The sequence below is a fragment of the Opisthocomus hoazin genome, chromosome 1 (assembly GCF_030867145.1).
Source record: "Opisthocomus hoazin isolate bOpiHoa1 chromosome 1, bOpiHoa1.hap1, whole genome shotgun sequence".
NCBI lineage: Eukaryota > Metazoa > Chordata > Aves > Opisthocomiformes > Opisthocomidae > Opisthocomus > Opisthocomus hoazin.
The window spans coordinates 133,964,459-133,988,723 of NC_134414.1; the positions used below are offsets into that span (position 1 = coordinate 133,964,459).

The 24,265-nt window shown below is 44.9% G+C and overlaps 1 protein-coding gene across 1 annotated transcript in view; it reads left to right on the forward strand.

The window, feature by feature from the left end:
* The first annotated feature begins 5,467 nt into the window (after positions 1 to 5,467).
* GAP43 (growth associated protein 43) overlaps positions 5,468 to 24,265 on the forward strand; it is a 60,975-nt gene continuing 42,177 nt past the window's right edge. The window contains exon 1 of the mRNA XM_075436865.1: positions 5,468 to 5,575. Coding sequence (XP_075292980.1) covers positions 5,546 to 5,575 — 30 coding nt within the window. The 5' untranslated portion in view covers positions 5,468 to 5,545. The remainder of the gene's footprint in view (positions 5,576 to 24,265) is intronic.

Below are 24,265 nucleotides of genomic sequence, written 5' to 3' on the forward strand. Positions count from 1 at the left end.
CACGGAGCAGCGTAGACATCCCCCATGTGGCACTGTAAGGTGGCCAGCCTGGATGCTGACAGCAGCTTGCCATGGCACTGCAGGACTCGGAGAAAATGATGGAACCAGCCTGAGAAACAGGGTAAATTGGCCCATACTGAGCTCCTGTTTGTCACTGATTCTCGTTCAAAGCTTGCCTTGCTTTGTGCTACAGTGGAAGGGACTGCTGTGTATAGCCAACAGCACATACTGAAGGGTGCCTGGGGAAGCAGGAAGGGGCTTCGTGGGTCATCCTGTCTCAGATTTGGTTTGGTGTGTAAAGTATCACATTCTCCCCATGGCAGACTATAACTACACTGAGAATAGTAGCTGATAGGCTGACTGCTTTCTGTGATGACATTTTTCTTTTTGACAGACAAGCAGATGAGATTGCATTTTATTGAAGAGTTATAGTCTTCAGCACTAAGCTGTGCTGGGGTTTAACTGTTGTGTTTGCATTTTTGATGATTCTGAAGCTCAATAATAATTAACATTGACCTGAGTGTTGTACAGACCATTCTTTGTGCATGTTAAAAATCTTTCTACCCTTGCTTCCACTCAGATACTCAGTTTATACACACCATGCAAGAAAACCACATTGTTGCTAAGAATGATGAAAACAGAGAAATCATTGAGGCCATTTCTGACTATATTTCCTATTGCAAAGTCAGGTGTTTTCAGTGCTGTAAGCCCAGCTGTGCAGGCATGGGAAGAAAAGCGGAAATCACAGGGAATAAATGCAGCGCCCCTGTGCACAGCTCTTTGACGAGCACGATGGCAACAGGTGCTGGTGTCATGTGTGTTCAGTGTCCTGGAGGACGAGCAACCGAGCCGTCATTAAAGGCACTCAATGAATTAGAGTGTTCCTGGACTGGCGTTTTCTGAAGCCTTCTCTGCAAGAGTAAGTGGCACTGCGGCTTTTGAAAACCATGGGTTTAAAGCCACTTATTTCAGCCTGTGGCATATGGACAGTCTTAGGTGAAAATAAACTAGGCTTTCCTTTTGTATTATTAATAATTCAGGATTAACTGAAATCCAAGGTAAATTGACAGAAGTGATCCTTATACTGAGAAATGGGTACTCCTCTAAGGAGATTCATGACTATGTCTAAATCATTTAGAAAAGGAGTTTGGTCATAGTGCTGCACTGCACTGTTCTGTGTCACTAAGCCGTAGATGACTGAAAGGCCAAATGAGATCAGAGCCACAAAGCTACTGAAGGAGACTGAAAATGCAAGTGGGCCAACAGTGGGATTTTCGGGAATGCCTATTCAAATGAGGATCCTAAAAAATCTTTATAAAATTGGCTTTTTTCCCTTCATCATGAAAGTTGGCTAACGAAAGGCAAGGCTACCACTGTATGTGGAACACATGAATAAAGAGAAAACCCAGTCTATCTCCCAATGAGAGCAAGTCGCTCACTTCAGTGCTGTTTTTACTGAAGCTTTAAATATCCCTAGTAACGGGACTTTCTCAGTACATCTCTTGCAGAGACGCCTCTTCAGTTTAGCATGCTTACCACTGGGACAGCTCGTAAAGGCAAACTCTCTTCCTTCTTGGTTTCATTTAACTTCATCTGGCCACGGAATCAGCCCAATTACAGTCACAGAAGCAGGTTAAACTATGTGGTTCTTCAAACAGAAGCTGCATCTAAGCTTTTACTATTGAACCTAAATTAGCAGCTGAACTGAAGATTCTTTTTCCTTGAACTAGTATGGGCCTTGGGCTGCTGGGGTGACTGCAGGCACCGCTAAACCTTGCAGCAGAACGGAACAGGGAAAAAGCACTGGTTTCTGTCTCTCAGTCTACCCACCCTGTGTTGTAACAACCACCAATACGTCTCGTTACTTTGAAATGATCTGGACCCTCTTACATCAAAGACATAGCTTTGAATTAATGGAGTCATCTTAATAATTACTTTGTTTAAACCATATCCTCCTTGACAATGAAGGAACATGCAGCGTACACCAAGCAGTGTGTTATATATCACTCCAAATGATTCCTTTTCCTTCTTGAGGCTTACGGCTTTTGAAAATACCACACTTCTCCACCTCCTTAGCTGTCATTTAGTCAAATCTCACAGATGAAGCTTTTAAAATCTATGGTCATTGTTCACTCGCTCCTTCCAGCCCTCTTCCTCAGCCCTCCATTCATGTTATTCTTTGGAACTGCTCTTCCTTTTATTTGTGTAGATTGAAAAGTCAAGGTCAAAGGGGCCTTTCAGGGCATGTCTACACTGTGGGATGCAGTGTTATCCAGAAACTCTGAAGGAGTGCTGAACAAGCCAGTGTTGGCAGCGCAGTGGAGAGACAAAAGTGTCATTTGGATGAAAGCAACCCAACTTGACTTGGTGACTTCAAGAAATGGAGATTCACCTCCTTTTCTTCCCTTGAGTTTTGCTTCTGATGTTCAGTAATACCCTGGCTGAAGTTTGTGCCTTTAATTACCTCTCATTCCCTTCGGCCTTTTCATTGAGATGGACTTGTCCTTTTTTACTTCTGTGTTACCACAGAATTTACCTCACAGGTTGAAGTGATGACAGCCAAAATGGCAGGGCAAGGGATGCTGGGATGTGATTTTCAGAACCATACAATTGGCTGAAGAATTTAAAGTCCAACTATTAGATGTACTTAAAAGGTCCTGATTTGAAACAAGGGGGTGTTAGGAACTGACATGCCCTGAAAATTTGGGTCTCAGCTTACGGCTCTTCTAATGTAAGAAGATTAATTCAGAGGAAGCTCAGATGTGACTTGCAGTGGACTGGCCACTCACCACTAACTCTGCATGCGTGGGGAACCTATTAAGGGGTTTTTGTCTATATGGCAAAAGTGGTTTATGATAAACTAGAGCACAGAGTGCCCATGGGGCTGGGCATGGAGAGAGGTGGCTCTGCCTTTGGCTCTGACTCAAGGTGGTGAGCAACTGCCCTGGGTGTGCACAGGAAGGTGGCTTGAGCTTAGCTGGCTGCACCAACTCAGCCCTTCTGCTGCCAGCCTGCTCCCCCTCCACGTGGGTGTCTGGGAAGGATGGAGGCTGGGAAGGCTTTCCTCGGCAGGGCTCCCTACAGCAGGGAGGTTCCCTAAAAAGGCCTTGTCAGTGAAGAAAACAAGCTTCTAAAACACTTCTGAAGTGTGATTCGTCTGACCTAGTTTAGGCTCCTGCTTTAGGATGATCTGCATCACACCCTCGAAGTTCCCATTTCTCTTCATTGTCAGCAAAGGGAGTCCAGGGTGACGCTCTCAGCTGGGGACATCCATGCTTGACCGGAGAAGTCCCATCTCCCGAGGGCACAGGGAGCAGTAGCGTGGGTTAGCAAGTGCCCACCAGCTCATGACACACGAACTTCATCTTGGAGATGAGCCCCCAGCACCTCCTGGTGCTGGGGCAGAGGCTCTTAAGTCCCATAGGATTATTCCAAAATGCCATTGCACTGCTCCTCAGTGCTTTGGTGTGGTGTTGCCAGCAGCGGCCAAGGTCATAGACACCCCTTCCTCGGACTCGTGCCCCTTGCTTTCTGCTCCTCCACTTCTTGCCTGTCTTCTTTTATGATTGCGTAGTTTGCCTTCTTTTTCTCTGCGTGCATTTTCTGAAGCTGAATCTGATTTTTGTTATTTAATCTTTTGGTCTTTTTCTGTGTCAGCTGGTGTTTGCCACTCTTCCCAGTTTAGTATATTCTCTGAATGTCGTTATCATATAATTATTTCCCTTTTCTAGACTGTAAAACCAGCACTAACAGTGATACCTACTTGACCCTAAAAGGCACTTCCCTTAAATTACATGCAGATGTAGATAGCTAGCTAGATTCTCTTTAAAATGCTGTTTACTTTCCTTAAAAAAATAGTGGGTACTGGGAACTGCAGTGATGTCATAGCAACTGAATATGATTATGTAGGAGTCTGCGCTAAGGGGTATTCCAGAAACTGTATCGATATATGCATGTGTTTGTATAAGCGCACACGCGTGTGTATTTGTGTTAACAACGTGTTTAGATATATTTAGAGAGCAAAGGCCTTAATAATAACCTAACATGATTTTTCTCTCTTTTAGAGGCAGTTTTATATTAAAAATAAATTAGAACTAACTCCATGGTGTGGCAGAGAAGTTGATGTAGTGACATTAGTGCTAAAAAAGAGAACAGCATCTGACTGTGCCTCCCAGACACAGTAAATAAAATACGCCGAATTTGAATTTTGGTAGATGAAATCCCAAAATTCTAGCAGTCTTTTTATATTTTTAACATGATCAACGTTGTCATACTTTGGTTTAACTGTTGCCTGGAATATTTTTTTCACAATGACAGATATAGCTATCCTGCACATACATATTCTGAGAAAGCACTGTGTTGTAACTTTGAAGATGTGTGCTTGGGGGGGTGTGTGCGCGCATTAATGTTCGCTCAGGCTCACGCCTCGCCGTGATCTCCCGTGCATGCAGACCCATACATTTGTGTTCCCACACGTGCACGGGGGGTGGCTGTGCGAACACGTACATCTCCCTCATAATAGTTTACAGCAATTTGCAGGCGGAGATCAATACGCATAGAAATTACTTAGGCACTGAAGTTAATTGAGATCTATACAGAAGGGAAAGGGATGATTTCTGTAGGTGTTGAAGCTATTGTGAAAAAATAAATCCGTTACAGGAGCATCATTTTCCACGCCTGTGGAAGGTCTATAGGACGGACTGAGGGGACCAGGGAGAAAGTTGTCCCGTTGGGTGCTGCAGGACATCACCACGCAGGGTTTATGCCTGCAGGTATGAAGAAGGCAGCACGTACAGATATGTTTGTGAGTGTGCCGGGGAGGGGGAGGGGGATTTTTAACAGCCATTTTAGCATCTTTTCCGGTTCCCAGTTAGCTCGCAGCTCCCACCCAGGGTACGTCACCTGTGCTGGGCGCTGCCGTGGCAGTACCCCCCCTGCTTCTCCTCCCCTGTGCACCCACCCCACCCCACCTCACCCCACGCTTTCTTCACGCCTCAGTCCCACTCCTGGCCGTGGCCGGCTGCTCCTTGGGGAGTGGGGCTGGGGGCTTCCCACCCGCCGGGGCCTCCCAGACACAGCCAACCCCACCCCGGCACCCCCTCTCCAGCCCGCAGTGCCCCCTCTCCCCTGTCGTCTCCGTACAGTGGGAAAGTCGTTGGGTAATTGGGTCCAGATTGAAGATTTTAATTATTCATGAGGCTGGCAAGGGACTTGGGGGGGGGGGGTGGCTGCTGGGGTGGGGGTGGGGTGGGGAGGTGACTGGTCGCGGAGAGCTGGTGAACAATTCTGGGAAGGGTAGGGAGGCAGGCAGGGAGAGGCAGCGTGTGCATCTGTGATGAGCAGTAGCTGTGGACCTTACGGCTGCTGCTAACTGCCCTGGTGTGTGTGCGTGTGCGTGTGTGTGAGAGAGCGAGCGAGCGAGCGAGAGAGAGAGGAGGGAGGGAGGGAGGGAGCGGAGAGGGTGGGGGGGAGAGATAAGAGAGAGAAGAGGAAAAGGAGAGAGGAGAAGGAAGGAAGAAGAAGGAAGGAAGGGGACAATACGATCATGCTGTGCTGTATGAGAAGAACAAAACAGGTAGAGCTGAAGATTTTTATATGTCTTTGCGTTGAGAAATCTCGCAGGCTGCGGGGTGTCCGTGGGGTGCGTGTCTGCCTGAGTGTGTGAGGGGCTGGGGTAGGGGGGAGGAAATTTCAGCTGCCCTCAGCAGACTTCTCTTTTGCAATTCTTTAGCATCTTGGAACTGAAGGCTCTTTTCACACCCTGCAGCATGACTGTTTTGCCTTGCTGGGGCTGGTGATGTGGGGAAGGGGGGGTGGCCTACGTCCACATTTGGGGAGCTACCAGAATCTCCCCTCTATTCTTATTTTTAATAGTGGGCAGATGCATTGCCTAGGATTTTCTGTCTGTGGTTCTGAGGGTGTGGAAGGGCGGGGGGGGGGGGGGCGGCTGGCAAGAAACGTGATGAGGTCTGGCTCTACCTTGGAGATAAAGGAAGCAATTCTTCATCTTATGCCAAAAAAGAAAGGATGCCCAGTGAGCCTTGATCCCTGGTCAGAACAGCGTCTATTGCTCCCGCTCCGATGAATGAGAGATGCTTTATGTGCATGTGCTGTCAGGTGGCTCGGAGGACAGGTGCATTCATGGTTTTGTGCTACAGCAATCTGAGCAAGAATTAACCTGAAGCTTTTTTCTTCAATCTATGCTATAGTGAAAAAAGCAATTAATTAATAACAAAAGCATTAGCCAGGGGAGGGGGAGAGTCACCCTCTTTGCAATACCCTTCATAGTACAACCAGTTAGACAACTGTGCACCAGCTGGTAAAGAGACAGAGGACCACGCCTCTGTTAGCTCCGAACTCGAGTGGGATAAGAGAAGCTCACAGTGTGTGAACCTGTTGGAAACCAGTTCATTCTCTTTACTGGTACCACCTGGCTTTTCCTGTAAGGGAATTGTTGAGAAGGTTTGGGTGGTGGCTAGTTTTCACTGCCAATTTTTTTATGTCTAAATTGATAATGGAATTTGGAAAAAAGCTACTTAGATCATTCCCCTCTCACCCTACCCCCTTCTATTTGTGTGAAAGCCCAAACCTGCTCCTGATTAAGAGAGCCTTTTTTGGCTGAACCTATTGGACTTCCTTGGGAGGATGCAGGATTTATGCAGTCGGAACTTTGAGGAGGAACTGGCCCCAGGTATCTCTGTAAAGCATTTTGGAAACTTCCACAAATTACGGATTTGTAGGTAGTGACAAAGAGCTTTGGTCCTTGTTCTGAGTGCAAAACTCAACCTCAGTCTTGGGCACGGCACCATGCTGGTTACTTTCTTCATATATGCGTGCATTTATCTCTTACAGTATAGCACTGCAGTATTCTGGAGCAATAGCCTAACAGACTGATGTGAGTAACTCCGGTTAATGTAGATAGCGCAGTGTTGAAAGAAAATCCAGGTTAAAGTGTGCTTCTGAATGGAGATGTGTGTGTTATCAAATGAAGGAGCAATTTTGTAGAATAATGGGGAGGGGCAGGTGAATGGAATAGAAAGACACTCTGCGTCATCCTGTGTTTTTCCCCATGCAGGTTTTTCAAATGCCTTGCAATTAATGATACGTTCACTAAAATCTGGAGGGAGGTGGTGATAGCTGGGGGGGAAACACGTTGCAGCCAGCCAGCAGAGCACGTTCAGCTGGCAAATACGGGGTGGAAAGAGCAGAGGAAGAGAAAGAAGGCAGACAGTGAGGCAGAGTGACAGAGCAGTGGGCGGAGGCACACAGCAAATTTTAAAATAAAGTAGGTAGCTGTGGAATTCTTTTGAGTCAGAAGAGAGCTGTTGGGGGAGGGGGATAATTTTGCCCCTATCATCACAGGTTGAGCATTAAAGCGCCTGAATAATATTCTGATGTATCTGTTCTTTACATCTCTATGGGTTTACTCCTGTCGTTTTTGTGTTCTCACATATTTAGAAATGCATGGCATGCAGGTATCTTGATCGCACATAGTCCTCTCTTCCCACTCTGTACATTAATCCACCGCATGGTACACACCCCTTTGCGCGTGCATGGGCAGCACACATCTCCACTCTCCGGTCGCTCGCGTCTGTACTACACATATATGCACACGCACACATGCACTCATTCGCACATGCTTTCTGAGCCTGATGCAGCCATACAGCCTGTATGTGCCTGTCCGTGCATACTCGGTGGATGTTCCTGGGCTCAGAGCCCAGCTCCTGCTCCTGTACCTGAACACATACCACAATCGCCAAACTGGCGATAGAGCAGTTTGCTCAGCAAAGCTGGTGATGCGCCGGAGGAAGCTTTAATGTGGAGAAGAAAAAGACCTCGGTTTTCAGCTTGTGCTCTTCCTCTGTCCCCACCCAAACCTTTCACAGAGAGAAAAAGATGGAGTGGGTTCTTCAGCACAGGCAGGAGTTTCCTTCCCAAAATAAAGCCAGCTCTCCTCAAATTATTTTTCAGGGGAAACCCCTGGTGTCCCGCCTTTCTGGCAGCTAAAGAGCGAAACGTTGAAATGACAGACTTGGGCGTGGAAGAAATCTCTTCACATTTGTGTCTAGGTGTGCCTGTATGTGTCTGCCCTCCCGCCCCTCAAAGACACATATGTTCACACACTCATACCTTGCAGATTATTCTTTCTTGTGGGTGCGATGCCGATGTGAAAAGTGAAGTATCTGACTGACTGTGGCCGCCCATGAGAGATGTAGATAGCTTGGTCTTGTCGTTTCTGCCTACAGGTGACTGCTGCTCTGAATTTGTGCCCACAAAATATTCAGCTAAAAGGTGGCATAACCAAAAGACTGGGTCAAGCAATTTCTGAAAAATTGAACTTAACCTTTACTGCTAGCAAGAGATGCAGTCAGTATTATGCAGAGCTGGGTAGTTAGATAGGTGGCTAGAAATGCAAGCGTTGCATGCACTGCATGCTAGAACAGATGGACGTTATGGGGGTATGTGCTCAGTATTGGATTGCATGAGTGATTAAACAATAACCCGCGAGCAGGTTTCCCACTTGTGGGTGAGATGAGTCTCATTCATCACCAGCCATGTCCGACGGCTGCCCTCCCTTTCTGTCGTCTCCTCCTCACCCCAGTGCTGGAGAGCCAGCGGCTGCAAAGGTTTAAACCTGCCACACCCATCAAATCAAAGGAGGGAGGGGGGAAGAGGCAGTCTGCATTTCTTTCCCCTTCCACACGAGCAGCATGAATAAACAGGGCTGTACCTCTAAAGATGCAGTTTAATGCAATTGGAGAAGGAGAAAGCATTAGGGAACTGTTCTAGCAATTACAGCCAGCCGGCGAGGTGTCTTGTCATTCCAGGAACTGCAGAGGTGTGCAGGAAGGATGAAATGGAGAAAGACAGAGAGGGAGATGCATGCAGAGTTAAGGTTTTCTTGCCTCAGGATATTAAAATGTCTCGGACCTCATTTAGAATAACTTAATTATGCTGCACTATCCGGACGCTTCCAAACTTGCAAGGCATGTTCTTACCTTTAAACACCAATGTGGAGAGAGGAAAAGGGGTATTTTAAAGGACAGGTGTCCATCCATGCCCCTCCTCCCTCCACTTGCCAGCGTAGTGTAAATCACCACAGGCCATCGACTTCAGGGCAGAGGCACTTCATCTGCACCTGGAGAGAGCCTAGCCACAGCCTCTGCCTTTGAGAGACACGGAGTGGTTTCTGTGCTTCTTCCAGTAAACAATTGCTGTGTGGAAGTTTAATTACTCCAGGTCCTTACTATTTCTCTTCCTGGGGCGGTACCCCTGGGATTTGTCCTGAGAAGGGTGTCTCCAGAGAAACACCCCTCCCATCACCCTGTCCTCCTCCGCTGCCTTTGCTGACTATTAGAGACATTGATTTCTCCTAGATCGCATAATGTAACTGATCTTAATGGCACAGACAAACCCCCTCCTAGGGAACTAATTGCAGCCAGAGTTTCCAGGGGCAGAAGGACAGTGGCAATGCTTAGTGGGAAAGAAACCAGTCTGTTGATCCAAATCACCTATTGCCACTTGCTCTTGAATGAGACTCCCAGTAAAAACCAGTAAGGCAGTACCCACCAGTACGTAGAGGCATCCGTGCTGAGAGGACTGCATTGAATCCTGTGTCTGCCTGTGCCAGGCTGGTACATGTGTGCAGCCCGAGGAGCCAACACGTGTTGCCTGAGGGCTTGTCCTGGCCCAGTGCTGAGGGTGTCTGAATGATCTCCGAGCTGCTCCTGCCTCAACATGAGAAAATGGGCTGATAGCTCCAGATTCTGCCCATGCCATGCTGACAGAGTGGGCATCTCCTGGGGATGAGAGGGAGCCCTCCTCCAGTCCTGTGGCTTTGACTGACTAGAAGGAGAAAGTGTGAAGAGGTTTCACCTCATATCCATTCTCATTTCAGGCCAGCTGTCATGGATTCTGTGATGCCATCCCAGGGTCTAGTAGCCACCCTGCACAGACATTATATTTCCCTCTCCTCATTTCCCTGAGAGCAGGAATTCCCCACTCCTGGCAGCTGCCAAGTTGCAAGGCCTTCTTGTGCTAGCGAGAAGGTGAACTGCGCCCTTTGCCTATCACAAGGTGAAAGCGGGCTCATAGTCTTGCATGGCAGAAATCAAGGATGTGTATACCTGCTTGGGTTCGCTGGCCTCATGCTGCGAGGCATGTGCTCCCGTCAATGACTCTCATCTGCTCCATGTGCAGCTAACGTGGGGTGTAAGTGGGCTCTGCCTAGTCTGTACCAAGCAGGCATGTATATGCTGAGGGGTGGGTGTATTAACAGGTGAAAGAGCAGGCATAGCCTGAAGATTGCCTCTGCTTTTGGCTGAGATGGTATGAAGCCCAAGCACAAAGTACATATAACCTGAGACCTCTGCATGCTCCGGGTAGGCTGGTGGTGCAGTAGTGACTGCCATTTGCTCAGTCCATGCATTTCTGGTCCGTGCATTCTTCCCTCTGTACAACTCTCCTGTTGCACCCTCCTCCTTCACATGAATGACTCGCATCTCTTCTGTTGCTTTGGGCTCCCTCCCTACACAGGGAGGACTTTATTTGGATTTGAGAATGAGCGATAGCTGTGGTGACAGTTCCACACTAAAGACACCTGAGGATGGGAAACCTTTTGATGGCAGCTCTCTCTGTTGATGCTCTTTGGAAGTCGCTGTGTGATTTTCCTGTTTGCTGTGAGTTCGACAAGTTTCAGGGATAGATTTGGCAGCAGTCCATACCTAGCTGCGTCTGAGTTTTGAAGGCCCGGTGTCCAGCTGTAAGACAACCACCATAGCCCAGTAGCTCTACACAGGAGAATGTCAGGCTGGTAAGAGGAGGTCGATCATCCAGAAGGGCCAAGTGGAAGGTGTACATGCCTTGCTGGTGGAAATACCAGAATACCTTGCTGTGGGAATACCTGAGCAGGTATCTGGGTGAAACAGCTTTCAACATCTGAAGTCCAAAGTTGAAGTCTGGAATGCATCCATGTTCATTTCATCTATAATTCCAAGATCCTCCTGAGCACGCTGGGAGGTGACATGTAGCCTCAGAGCTCGGATGGCTTCATGTGGAGAAGGTGTTTATATTTTCTTAGGGCTCTCTCTATCACCTGCTGAGTGTGTGTGTAAAACTCCACGGCTTTTCATGGTTGCAAGCACCACAGGCCAGTAGTTAGTATATAGGAATTGGTTTTGGGAGAGCTGATTTTTCTTCCTAGCAGTGCTATTAACCTGCTTTCTGACTTGATCTAAGGACAGTTTCTCTGCCTGTCATGGCCGTCTCTGCAAGATGCTTCTTTAATTTGGAAACTAAATAATTAGTGTGTGGGAACAAAAAAAAAAAGGATTCAGATGCCCTCAGGTGAGAGGTGCTTTAGACAGGCAAAGCATTGTTTTATCCATCCTCAGTCACTCCTGCAGTGCTGGGATGTTTATTAGCCACTTGAGTTCCTCTAACACAAACCATTGATTTTTTTCTCAGACCCAGGCTTAATTACTATGGGCCAGAGCCTGAGATTAGGGCTACAACTTAGTTTTCTCCCTGCTATTCACCAGTGTGCTAGCTCCTCCCCTACCATCATAATGATCCAGCCTATAGTAACCTACAATATGTGTATGGGATGGAGGAATAGTGTAATGAAAATAGCAATTTGTTTTTAATGTAACAAAAGGAAATTGTGCTTTTGGAGTTACACTGATCCTGCTGTCTCTGCCTGTTATTCATTTTGTCTCCTCTCTCCATCTGTTCTGCTCCTCGCCTTCCTCCTGCTCCCTTGACCATACAATCCTCCTGCTGCTTCTCTCCTCCAGCTGGGTACCAGCCCTCCATTAGGCTGTGCTTCTTGGGGGCTCCTGCTGGCAGCATCAGCTGCTACCACCAGGGTCTTATGCCCTTCACCCTTCCTGGCACTGATGTCAGAAGGGAAGCTGGTAGAAGGGAAAACTACTTGAGTTCTCCCTTTGTGCTTCCAGTTGCTTCTGCAGCTTCCCCAGTTCTCCTTCAGCTGTCACAGCTGTCACAGCTACTGCACATGAGCACCTGCAGACAGAGACAGCGAAGTGGTGCACCTTCACCTATCACGTTGCTGTTAGCATAGGTAAAATGTTGCCCACCCCCAGCAGGCAGCTGGGGAGGGGTATGGCTGCCACAGGAGAAATGCATGCAGAACAAACTAGTATCACTATTCCTGCTTTCTTGAGGGTTCTCACTTCTTCTGGGCTTGTCCCTTGGCTAATAATGCCACTGTTGGGTGGCAGGCTGTGCTCCAGCTGTCTTGTTGGCTGAAGGGAGGATGTCCTGAGCCTGCCTTCCTCCCACTGGGGTTGGTTGGCTTTGATGCCTCGAAAGGGAAGCCAGGATGTACTTATATTCTTTTAAATTATAAGCAATAAATGTCAGTCCCATTCATTACTCATCTTACTTCTGAAGTTTCTTGAATTAATTCCAGCCGTAATCACAGTATATCTCTATTTATAGAAAGGTGGGACATCTCACAATATTTAAACATTCTCTCTCTCGGAGACACCTTTCTGTAAAGGCTGGTGATTAGTAAAGCTAATAGGCTCTAAAAGAATCCTACTTACTTGGTTTGAATGCTCCTAAAATTTAGGGGTGCAGAGGAGTGTGTTTGGATCTGAACGTAGCTCTGAAGCTAGTTTTATTTCACTCTTCTCATAATTGCCTAGGAGTGAAACTGTGGTCTCAGGAACTTCAGAGTTTTTATGAATTGGAATGATTTGTAATAATTGGTGATGTCCAGAATAATTTACAGTTTCGATTACTCTTACAATTGTTAAGACAGTTATCAATCGGCATCCAGTTCATCAGACTATTGAATGGAGTCTAATCCATTTATTTTATTAATAGTATTCAATGACCTTATAAATCTGCAATGTTAAATACTCAAGGGTGAGCGGGCTGGGCAGCATGGTACTATGCTTTACTCTTTTGCACAAGATGCCAGTCACTTATATTAGTTCAAACTGAATCCAGCAGGATGTAAACCACAATGGTTTTGAACTGACCATTGTTCTTCTCTTATCCTTCTTTCTTCTGTCTGCCCACAGCTTTAGGAATAAGGTATTCAGTGATGGATTTATAAATAATTCAACAAAAATCATCTAGGTTTGGAAGTGTAGACATAAAGAAACAAGTATCACTTGCTGATTTGCTGACAGTAAAATTTGCAGCTGTTTAGTTTCACGTAAGAGTGAGGTCTGCTGCTGGAAATCACCTGCTGAGAAAATGCGAGGAGGGCATCACCTGTGCCCAAGAAGTGTGGTGCAGCTGGGAGGTGATATTGGTATAGGGGGAACTGGAACAATGGGCAAATGAGTCAAAGGGGCTTTTAGAAGCTGGACCAAAAGTTTATCCTCAGCCAGGACACTTCACTTTAGATTGGAGAGCTGCACTGAAATGGCGCTTGTGTTCCTCAGAACTGAGGGCGCCTTTCTTAGGGTCAAGATTTTAATTCTTAGCTTGTTATGTTGGAGTAGTCAGGCTGGCAGCTTGCAAAGACCTGGATTGCACAGGCTGAGTTGAAATCTGCCAGAATGGAGACTTTGCCTGATCAGAGATAAAACCAGTGGCTTTAAGTCTTACTGCTGTTTGCATTTCCAGTGGAAGACCCAGAGAAACTTCAAGCCCTACGTAGAGTTTTGAGGACAGAAGCCCGCAACAGAAAATTGGTGTTTAATGCTGACTGTTAAAATTGCAGTCAAAAGCATGATAAGGATGCAAGCAGTCCCACCTAAAGCACAGGATCCAGAAAATGGACTTTCTGTTGTATCTTAAATTCCAGTCAGAATACCAGCTAGAAGAGATTAAATCCTAAGGAAAGGACAAATGGAGTAAGGAAAGAAGATCTCGCCCCAAAATAACTGAAGAACTGAAGCTAAATGAAACCTCCATGAAGTAAGCAGAAGTCGGATAACTTCCAGAGGATAGTTAGCAAAGTTAATATGTGAATCAATACCTGAATCTCCCTCTTATATGGTAAAATTAGATATGCAGCAAAAAGAACCCTCCATTATGATGCCAGTGTACAAGACTCTGTGGAAGACAACAGAATTAACAAATCAGTGAAAAATGAGCCCTAATGCATTATAGGGACTTTTAGCAAATCTTGCTTTAAAATTCAGTTAATTCTTCCTTATGTTCTTTGTTTTCTTCCTTTGAGTCATATGATTCCACAGTTCAGGAAGAGATACCATAAGACAATATCTTCTCTTGCAGAATTTCATTACTTTTTAATTAGGGTGTGGCTGACGAGGAGTCTGAAATGTATCACAGTATTTTATCATTGTTCTGAACTGAGAAATAAGGGATTGTTGTAAGTTCAACTACCTTCTTAGAAGTGTTTTTCATAGGCTGTAGAGCTTTAGAGCTTCCTTCCTTTCTCACTGTGGAGGTGCTTAAAGTCCTAAGATAATTACACCTGTAAAGTCCCCTCAACATTTAAAGGCATTTTTACTGACATGCCTAGATGATCCTTAGTTTTATAAGCAATAATCAGCTCAGTACCTACTTAACAGCTAAGCTACCATGGGATCTACAAAACATGTATTCTTCCAGGTGTTTTCCCTGCACAGCCAAAACAGGTAAGTTTGGCTGAGCACGCAGGACAAGTGTCCGCACAGAATGCATCCAAGAGGAAAGGAATGTACTACCCTCCTTTTCTCCAGAAACACTTTGATTAAAGAATTTACCCAGAGATATGGTGAATATACCATCTCTGCCTCAGTAGGTCTCTACCCCCACCTCCCAGGAGAATGTGCTATTAGGCTGTAGAATATACTGGGACCAGTGTTTCCTGGAGAAGCTGATCTATTTTGCACATACAAATAAAATATTAATCGGGACAGAGCAAGAGAGTGGAAGAATATCATCCTGACTCTCTACCTTAGTGTTTACGGTACTCATGGAGGGGAGGGAAGAGCTTTGGTTAAAGCTTTACATCATACATTGTCAATAAGGCCAAAGCATTTTATGCCCATTTTGCGTGTCTCCGGTAACATGGTCAACTGCAAGTTGATGGCTAAAGCAATTAATAGGAGCCACAAAGGAGGAAGATCAGAATCTAGGAAAAGGGCAGAACAAGTCCAGATGTATTGATGTAAGATGGTTGTTTTAAATTGTCCTGGCTTATTTACAAAGCTGTTGGAAGCAATCTCTGAACCACGAGCTTTGAATGCTTTGAAGACTCGTGAAGGCTGGGTGAGGTGTCAGAAGGCTGAAAAAGAACGAGGGAAAAAAATGGTGGAAATAATCAAATAAAGGAGATTATTAGGAGCCAGTACAGATCTGTCAAGAATAGATCATGTCAAACTAATTTAGCTTTCTTCTATACAAGCCTTGTAGGTACAGGGGAAGTAATTGTCATACCTTGTCATTTGTAAGGATTTTGACATTATCTCACAGGCTTTTATCATAAATGAAGCAAAGAAACATGGTCCAAAGGAAAACATTACAGCAGGGATGCAGAACTGGTGTAGATAATCCTACTCAGTAATTCTCACTGATTTCCTGTCGAAACAGAAGACTCTATCGAGCGGGTTGCCACAAGCTTGAGCTGCGGCCTGTTGGTGTTTCGTGTTTTCATTAAGTACATTGTACTTTATATTTTAATTTCAACCTGGATGACTGTCTAGAGGAAGTGTTTTTTAAAATCTGCAGATGGTATAAAACAGGCATAGGCTGGTGAAAATTACTGGAATTCAGAACAAGCTTGTCAAACCAAGGAGCTGGTTTGAACAGTACTGAAGTGAATGTAAAGTGCTCTCCCTGGGAATGATTAATAAATTGCAGCCAGCTGTCCATGGGAGCCAACAGGCCAGCTAGCTATCCTTCAGGAGGGAGAGACAGGTTCTCTAGAGGACCACAAGTTCAGTGTTAGTCTAGAACATCATTCTATTGCCAAAAAAGAAAACATCATCTTACCAGATTGTGCAAATGGGAGTATAGGCTATGAGACACTTCTAATAAGCCTTCAGCTCTGGTGAGCACAGGTAAGTCTCAGGTGAATTGTCATGCCTTAATCCTCTACTGTGCTCTAAGAAAGTGTGGTCCAGTGAGAGAGAGTGCAGACTGGGATAGTGAGAATTGCTGGAGGTCAAGGGAAGTATAACTTGTGAGGAAAGACTGAAGTAATTAGGGTTGTTTAACCTAAAAGGAGTAAGGCTGAGAGAGGTGAGAATGCTAGTGTGGTGAGTGCAAGAAAATGGGAATAATCTGTTCTTCCTGTTCAGGATGGATAAAACAAGGAGTAATGGTTTTTAATGGGCCGTCAGTGTGATTCAGACTAGACTTCAGGGGGAGTTCAAAAGGGTGGTGATGCACTGGTTGTCTGAGAAAACTGTCAGTTCCGGTCACTGAAGGACTGTAGGAGGTACTTCTGGACCAGAGGATGGGCTAAATGGTCTCTTGAGCTCTCTCAACACTATTTTGTATCATTAGTACAAAATATTCACTGAAGCAGGAACTAGACCCAATCTGTCCTCTTGCAGAAGAGTGCTTAACCAGTAGGCTATAAAGCTATATTTACTTATGTGCTCTCTCTGTCTCTGGTCTCATGCTTTTTTAATTCTTCCATGAAGAAAAGCCTAAGAGCTTAAGCAGGAAAGGCAAGGAGCAGCTTACTCTAAATAGTCTTCTGTAGGAGGAAGGCAAGACTTGAGATCTTTTCAGCTACAGTAGGGAGCTGAATCAACATCTCCTGTAATTTAGGGAAGCTAGTCTCTCCAGTGAGCTACTAGATAAATACCTATCTACTGCATGCTGTCAGAGAGGAACTATAGTTGTTGCCTCTTTCTGGGAAGGGGTTCAAGGCTTGGAATCCAAAACAGAAGATGCCTCCCAGATACCCAGAGTAAGATGCCAAAACTTTGACAGTTTAGATGTTGCTCTGTCTTCAGCATTTGCTATAGGCATGTTCAAAAGGCATTTATTTGGTGTACTGTGATACTGAGGTGCCTAGTTCTCCCCATATTTTCTAGTGGACTGAAGACTATGGTTTCTGCAAGGCATCTCACCTTCTTCCTAGACTTTGTTTCAACATCCATCTTCTGAGCACGGACATCTGCTGGAACTCCACACTGAGGTTTCCTTTTCATCATCCTCAGGAGACAATTATTACAAGGGATTTATCAGTTGGTGGCTTCTTCTACCTGCCTGACATGAATTGTCTCAAAGCGTTTATATGGCAGTAACTCAGAAATTCCCAACTGGAGTGTTGTACCCCTACTAGCACTCACCTTCAGTGCTTAATCCTCTCTGTTCCCATTATGATGTGTCCCAGTGGTTGCTGGGAATACTGAAGAAAACATGCTGAGATATAATATTCACCTTCACTGGATATATTCTTCTGCAGCAGAAGAGCTACTGCTGCATGAGAATACAGAAAAACTAAAGGTGACCTGTGGTATCTCCCATTATCACGTGCTGAGTCCATACAACCCTCAGGAAGATATCCTTTCTTTGGTTATTCCAAAGCCTTTACACAACACAAGAAGGGGAACAAGACACCCTGCCTATAGTCAGGATTACCCAACTTTTGGGGGGTGAGATAAACTGTAATAGTCAAGGACAATCTTTTCAACTACATAAAATTTTGCTGAGCTTTCCCTGCTTGGATAAGAATTTTCTTGGTAGGGGTCTTTTTCAAATAGACACTGTGGTTTTTTAATTTATTTGGCTGTATCTGTTGAGATAAGAACAATAAAGCTTTGAAAATGTAAAGAGTTTTGCAACCATTTAATTAGCAACTGTTGCGCCTTTATAATGTAAGGAAAGAGAATGCCATTATGATTTCAAATGATTAAATTTCCAGTTTTCTTCCTTTTTAGTTTATGTTTTTAAAATAAGAGATTAAACACTTTTGCTAAGCATACATGGAGTTTTTAAAGTTAAACACTTAGAATACAGAGAATTAATTGAAAGGGTTGCCTATCCATTTTAATTTGTCTTCTCTCATGTATAGGCATAATGATGTGGTCCTTAATTATAAGGTCAAATACTGGTATATATTTTTTTCAGTAGGATCCCTGTCTTATTCAGTGCACGGAATGGAATATACTTAGGGTCTGAATGAGTTTTGCCATAAATGAAAGTGTTTTCTGTAGGTCTCCTCTTTCATTTACTGCCGGTGATGAAGGTTGTGTATTGAACTGGGCAAGGGGCTGTTCAAAAACAGAAGAATGGTCTCATGTTTTGACAATTGAATACTGCCCTGAAGAATTAGGCTTTTTCCTTCCTTTTGCCATGAGTTCCTATGTGATATGAAAAAGCCGTATAAATGAGGTTTTCCATGGGTGGCCACTAATTGGTGTGTTCTCATCTTCTGAGTTCTCAGTCTGAGACACCTGGGGTCTGACTTACAGAAGTTCAGAGCTGGTATTGTATGGAGTTCTGCTCTCAACACGCATGCAGCTGGGGAAGTGCTAATCCAAGGCATCGCAAATTAGGGACCCAAAATTATTGGGTGCTCTGGCCATTTTGACCTTATCCTCTTTATGTCTGATTTCACTGTCTGTAAAATAGAGATAAGAACCCCACCTACCTCCCAGGAGAACATCCATTAAGGCTCGTGAAGCACTGAGATACTGTGGCAAAATAGCACCACAGAAATAAGATCATGAGGAAATTAGCATTCCACATTCAGTGATGGGTTTGAATGATGTGTGACAAATAAGGCACTTTGCCATGCCTGAAATTAGGATAACGGGAAAATACTGAATCACTACCCACTCAGCGAGCTCTGTCTATCCTTTGTAGTAGCCGGGGTGGGGGAGACTTGCAAGAAAAAAAAAGATGTGATAAAGACTGTTTAAAGGCACATGCACAAGGCAGTCAAAGCAAGGTTTCGAGGTAGTCTCCATTTTACATTTTCTGCTTCAGCCTTTAATATGTGCCCAGAAAGATGCTTGTAAAACAGGCTTTTTATGTAATATATGAGTCACGCTACTTTGTGCTTGTGCCTGTGAAGGATGAGTTGCAAAATAATTGGGAAAAAATGGGCCAAATGTGTTACCACTGAAACTAGTACTACACTTTTCACTGGTGTCGGAAGATGTCAGCTTAGCTCCCTAACAAATCAAGCCTGGAACACTCTCGTTATTACTCCCTTTGTATGTGAGGAAACTGAGGCACAGAAGAAAGTGGAATTATCTGCTGAAGTCATTCTGCCTGTTTTCTCTATATACAACCAATAGCTTTTAAACTAGTATTCACATGCCCTGCATGATTTAATCTAGAAATGACAGAAGAAGTATGGGTTTGTTCCTTTCTTCTTCCCCTCCCTTCTCCTCACCTGGAAGAAATAGCTTGAATAATGCAAATCATTTGTTTGCTTTATTTGCCAGTCGCTTCATATTTGTGTCTGTGGGACTGGGGTGTGTACCTGCCTACAGGACTCCATGGGACGATCTCCTGAGGAAGGGCTGAGCTGCAGACTTGAGGAAGCAAGCAAGTCTATGATATTACAGGTCCTATGTCCTGACCTTGGTGATTTGCTCATGAACTTCAGGCTCTCGGTTGCGGCCCTGGAGGATCTCCAGTTTGGGAGCTTGTGCTTGCAGCAGGAGAGGCAGCCTGTCTGGAACATAAGCTCCAGGCCAGGATGGGCTTAAGAAAGAGGTCAGAACCTTCAAACTGTGCTTAAAAGGAAGCCTGAGAAGAGGCAAGAACCTCAGTGATATGCGATCATAGATTTTTATTAATGAGAGCCTGCCTGGGGTTTCTCCCTAGTCCTAAATATGCTGTTGTTTGTGGAGACTATGCATGTCTGTACTGCCTTCCTCAAATCTCTGGTGCATAAGTTGGGACACAAGTTTCTGGTCAGGCACAGGTGGGAATTTTTCCTACCACTGCTACATATGCTGGCTGCTGATGAAATTATGTGTTGCCTCCTAGGCCTCTCTGTCCATGAATTATATTCAGAAGAAAGTTTACTTCTCCCAGGGGGGCATGAAGCAGCCTCACATGCTCAAGGGAGAGTTTTTCTTAGCAGAGACTGCTAAGAGACTGAAACGGAAATACAGAAATCCCAGTACAGAAATTAAGAAGTCTTGGAAAAAAAGCAGTTTGTCGGCACTCTGTAAGCATGGAAGAGGAATGGTGCCTATGTCTCTTGTCCTGAGGCGTGCCAGCATGGTGTGACACTGTAAACCCGTCAAATCTAGTCACTGGTTATGGCTTGAAGCCTATGCCTGGTGAGGATACCCTGTCTCCCATTCTGAGGACCTTCTGCTGAGATTGCCCTCCATGGCAGCCCAAGAGACCCTCCTCCTGCTCCTCTGGAGTTAAACCTATGGCTGTCAGGATTGATGCAGAGTTGATGGTCAAGGGCGAGTGATCCAGACAGATACTTCCTAGAGGCAGTGTAGATGGCCAAAAGAGAAGGTCCTGTTGGCAGTCTGGAGGAAGGACGCTGTCCCTCCTCCAGAAAGGAAATGGAGAGGCTGTCAGTGTAGGGAAGAAAGAGACCTTGTACCAAAGTGAACATGTGGTTGTCTCTCTGGTCCAAACCTCACTGCATGTTTGCCAAGAAGGTAGTGGAAATGTAGGTCTTGTGTTAGCATTTGTGAGGTGGTGGGGATTTTGTAGTCCCTACTGCTCCCAAAGCAGATGGGGTTTCAGCCTACCGCTGGGGCAACCGCTGCTTCTGGCTTTGTCACAGAAGTGTACACCGCCACAGCACAGAAATTAAAGGGGAGGCAGAAAAGGCGCTGGACTAGGTGAGGAGATAATTTTGTTGGAAGCATCTACAATCGTGTTGGTCCACTGACTTCTCCCCATAGAAGAAGCAGGACTGATCACAGCAGATGCTACCGTAACTTGTAAGCACCCACTCCAGAGCTGAAGGGCCCTTACCAAGCTAAGGCCAGCCTTTCCATCTTGCAAAGTGCAGAAGTGGTCCCATTGGCAGGGCTTGCTTCCTTCTCTTTCTCTTCTGTGGTTCTGACTGGTCCCTGCAGAGACCAAAATGTGCTCCTCGTTGCTCTGCCTCCCTATTTCCAGCCCCATTCAGTTCCATCTTTCACACATGATTCATTGCATCTCAGCTTTACACAGTATGGTATCATCGATGCTGATATCCCCAACCTGTAATTTTTCAACTTCTCTCATGTTTACTTCCCTCTAAGCTTTTCCTGCTGTCAGGCGCAGCAGAAGAGAGAGTATGCCGAGTACCTCTGAGGGGTACCGTACAGAGCGATTCTGCTGTTTGGAAATTTGTTTGTGAAAACTCTGAATAGTGCAGAAATGCCTGGAGAAGCTAATCGGAATTGGAGATGGGCACAGTTTTTAAAAACTACAAGTTTCAAGTACTGTGGTGTAAACAAGAGGTTGGTTTGCTGCCAGTGGCAGTGAAATAGCACTCAGTTATACAGAGCACGGGAAAATGCTGAACAGGATTTCTGTCATTCCTTTGCTCCACTTTTATCAACGCCCTGTGCTTCTGCCCTGCAGCACCCCTGCTATTCCAGCTCTGATGTTGTAGCATAGCCACTGAGTTGCTGATAACTAGGCAAGGATATAACTGATCCTTTGAACAAAGTAATTCTCTGTTCGGTAGCTTTTTCTACGTATTAAATCATTAAATCTTTAGGGGGCTTTTCCCTGATGCAGTAATTGTGCACTTATTAAATTGCCAGATAAGATTTACTTTCTATTATTTTTTGCTAAGAAAAATGTGTCATTTTCCACTGATAATCCTGCCTCACCTAATTCAAGGGTGGCCAACTTGTGGCTTTTAAGCAACAGGCAGATACTGAGCGATTGAAGTATGATTCCCACAGTGGACATATGTCATATTTCTAACAGCATGCTGCTTATGTTAGGACTACTTTTTTTATCAGTATCTCCATGTGGGAGGAAGATCTCAGGGGCTTCTGAGGCCAACAGCTCCCTACAAGCCCTGGACTCAGCTGGGCACCCAGCCTCACCCCATCCCACACTGGGTGCTGGGACCCCAGGGAGCTGTTGATGTTCTCTGCCTGGGAGCTACTTGTTGAAAAATCCCTCACCCCGCCTAAGGTACTGGATAGGGCTTTGACACCTCTTGGACAGTGGAAGGTTATTTTTAAGGTGCTCATGAGGCCAAGATGTTTGATTTAGTTAACTGCATTTTAGAAAGTGAAATCTGGGTAAAGGTTGAATTATCTTGCATTGCTAGGCTTCAGCTGCAACATGAACTAGTATATGTGTGAAAAAGACCACAAAGAAACTGTGTTGGAAGAAAGTCATTAAGGCTGCTAAGTCAATTACTAAAAAATTAGCCAATATTGGAAGTGCAGTTGCCTGTGCAATCTCAGCATGGTCTCCTCTTGTGAATGTATTTCAGTACACTTCTGGTGACAGAAACACGTCTTACTCTTCTTTCCAGGGATTCCTACCGTGTTCAGGTCACAGAATGGACAGTGCTCACTTAATGAGCAGTTATTCAATATTTTGTTCTCTCATAAGTCAGCGTGTGACCCCACAGCTTTGCTCAATAAATACTATTCAAACTCTGCTCTGAAATCAGAAACACTAATTTTCTGCTGGGCTGTCTTGTGATTCTGAGCACATCCCTAACATTACTAAGTCAATCTTTGCAACACCCATGTGAGACAATTGAGTATTTTTACTCCATTTTTGCAGATGGAGGCAAAGCGAGGCACAAAAGAGAGAGTTCGGTCAGCAGGACTCCCTCATTTTACATGCTAAATTTGAGAAACAGAGGACCTGACTTTTATCAGTAGTTTTTTTATTTTCAGTTGCACATGTCTGAAAACATCTGCCATTACTGTTAGCTGCAGCTCTGAGTCCTCAGCACTGCTCCAAATCAGACTCAAGGTGTCTGAAGCCAGCTGCTCAGAGATGCAGAACATACCACTAGGAATCACACCATGAAAAGTGGGGGCCAGGGTAACAGAGGGGATTCAGCAGCAAAGGTAGGGCAGTGCTGCAGGACAGCCGTCTGTTGGCTGCCCCAATGCTGAGATCCTCTGTTCTCCCTTGCCAAGCCTCTGCCTCCTGCATTTTAACTTTCCAACTTCCAACCGCAAAAAGTAGGACCAGGATTTCAGTGTAATCCCTTTATACCCCTGAGTTTCCTAAGCTTCAAATATCCAGATTTCCTACTAACGCTTTAAGTCTTCTTTAAGCTCCTTTGTTTTACTTTGCAATCTTTCAGCAGATATTTACAAGCCTAGTTCCAAACAGTGGCAGGGTGGTATCAGGTAATTTACAGAACTGTCCTAACAAATAAGATTTATACTGGCAGGAGCCTAGCAGGATTTTCAAAGAGCCTTGGTGCCTAATTCGCACTGGTTTCAATAGGATTAAGGCAAGTAGGCATTTGTCAAGATCCCACCATTCATTCCTTAAAACCTGGCCCTTTAATTCTTCTTTCAGTCAAGTTTGTGTTGGCCCACTACAGCTAAAGCATAGGAATGTGTACTACAATATTAATAATTCATGAATGTTTGTAAAGTGCTGTGAGAGTACAATCTGGAAAGCAGGCATCTTGGGGGGATCTGTTGTATTTTCTTCAGGCTTCAAAATAATTGCTTCTGCAACCAAAGCAAAATACAGGTGGAAACTTTTTTCCTCTGTTTTTCACTGAGATCAAAATGTTATTTACCTGAAAGCCCCAATAGGTCCTTCAGTTCTACACTGAGTACTCTTGGATATTACTAAGGATTAGGCTGCTTGAGTTAGTGACGGGTTTGAAAGAGTACAGAAAGTGTTTGTACATTCATAACTCCTGCTTTCTGGAAGGGACCAAATGACTCCTGTTGAATTTAATCTGTTTGAAAATAGTCTGTAGCTAGGCGTCATTTCTGATTTCATTTCAGCAGGATTTAGTGAATTGGTTATGCCAACGGACTTCAGGCAGTGGATTTATTGCAAATTACTTACTCCAGTATGTTTATATATATGTGTGTGTGTGTGTGTTTGTGACATGCAGTTTGTGATAGGTATGCAATATGAGTTCCTCTCTCTGACTGGGAAGGAGGAAAACGAAAGAGTTATCCCCAAAAGAGAAAAAAACCACACTCCTGGGCTACAATTTTAGATATGTAATCATTCACTATAATGAAATTTGCACGATTTGTGTCTGTTTTCATGGCTGAGGGACCAGACCGTCTGAAAAGGACAGTACAACTAATGGCATAACCTGGCCACATAACACAGATGTTTGCATACCATAATCTTTGCATACCATAATCTTTGCTTCATTTGAGCAGATGTACAGTTTGCTTAAGTCCAATGATGTGTCTTATGAAGGACTTAGTAT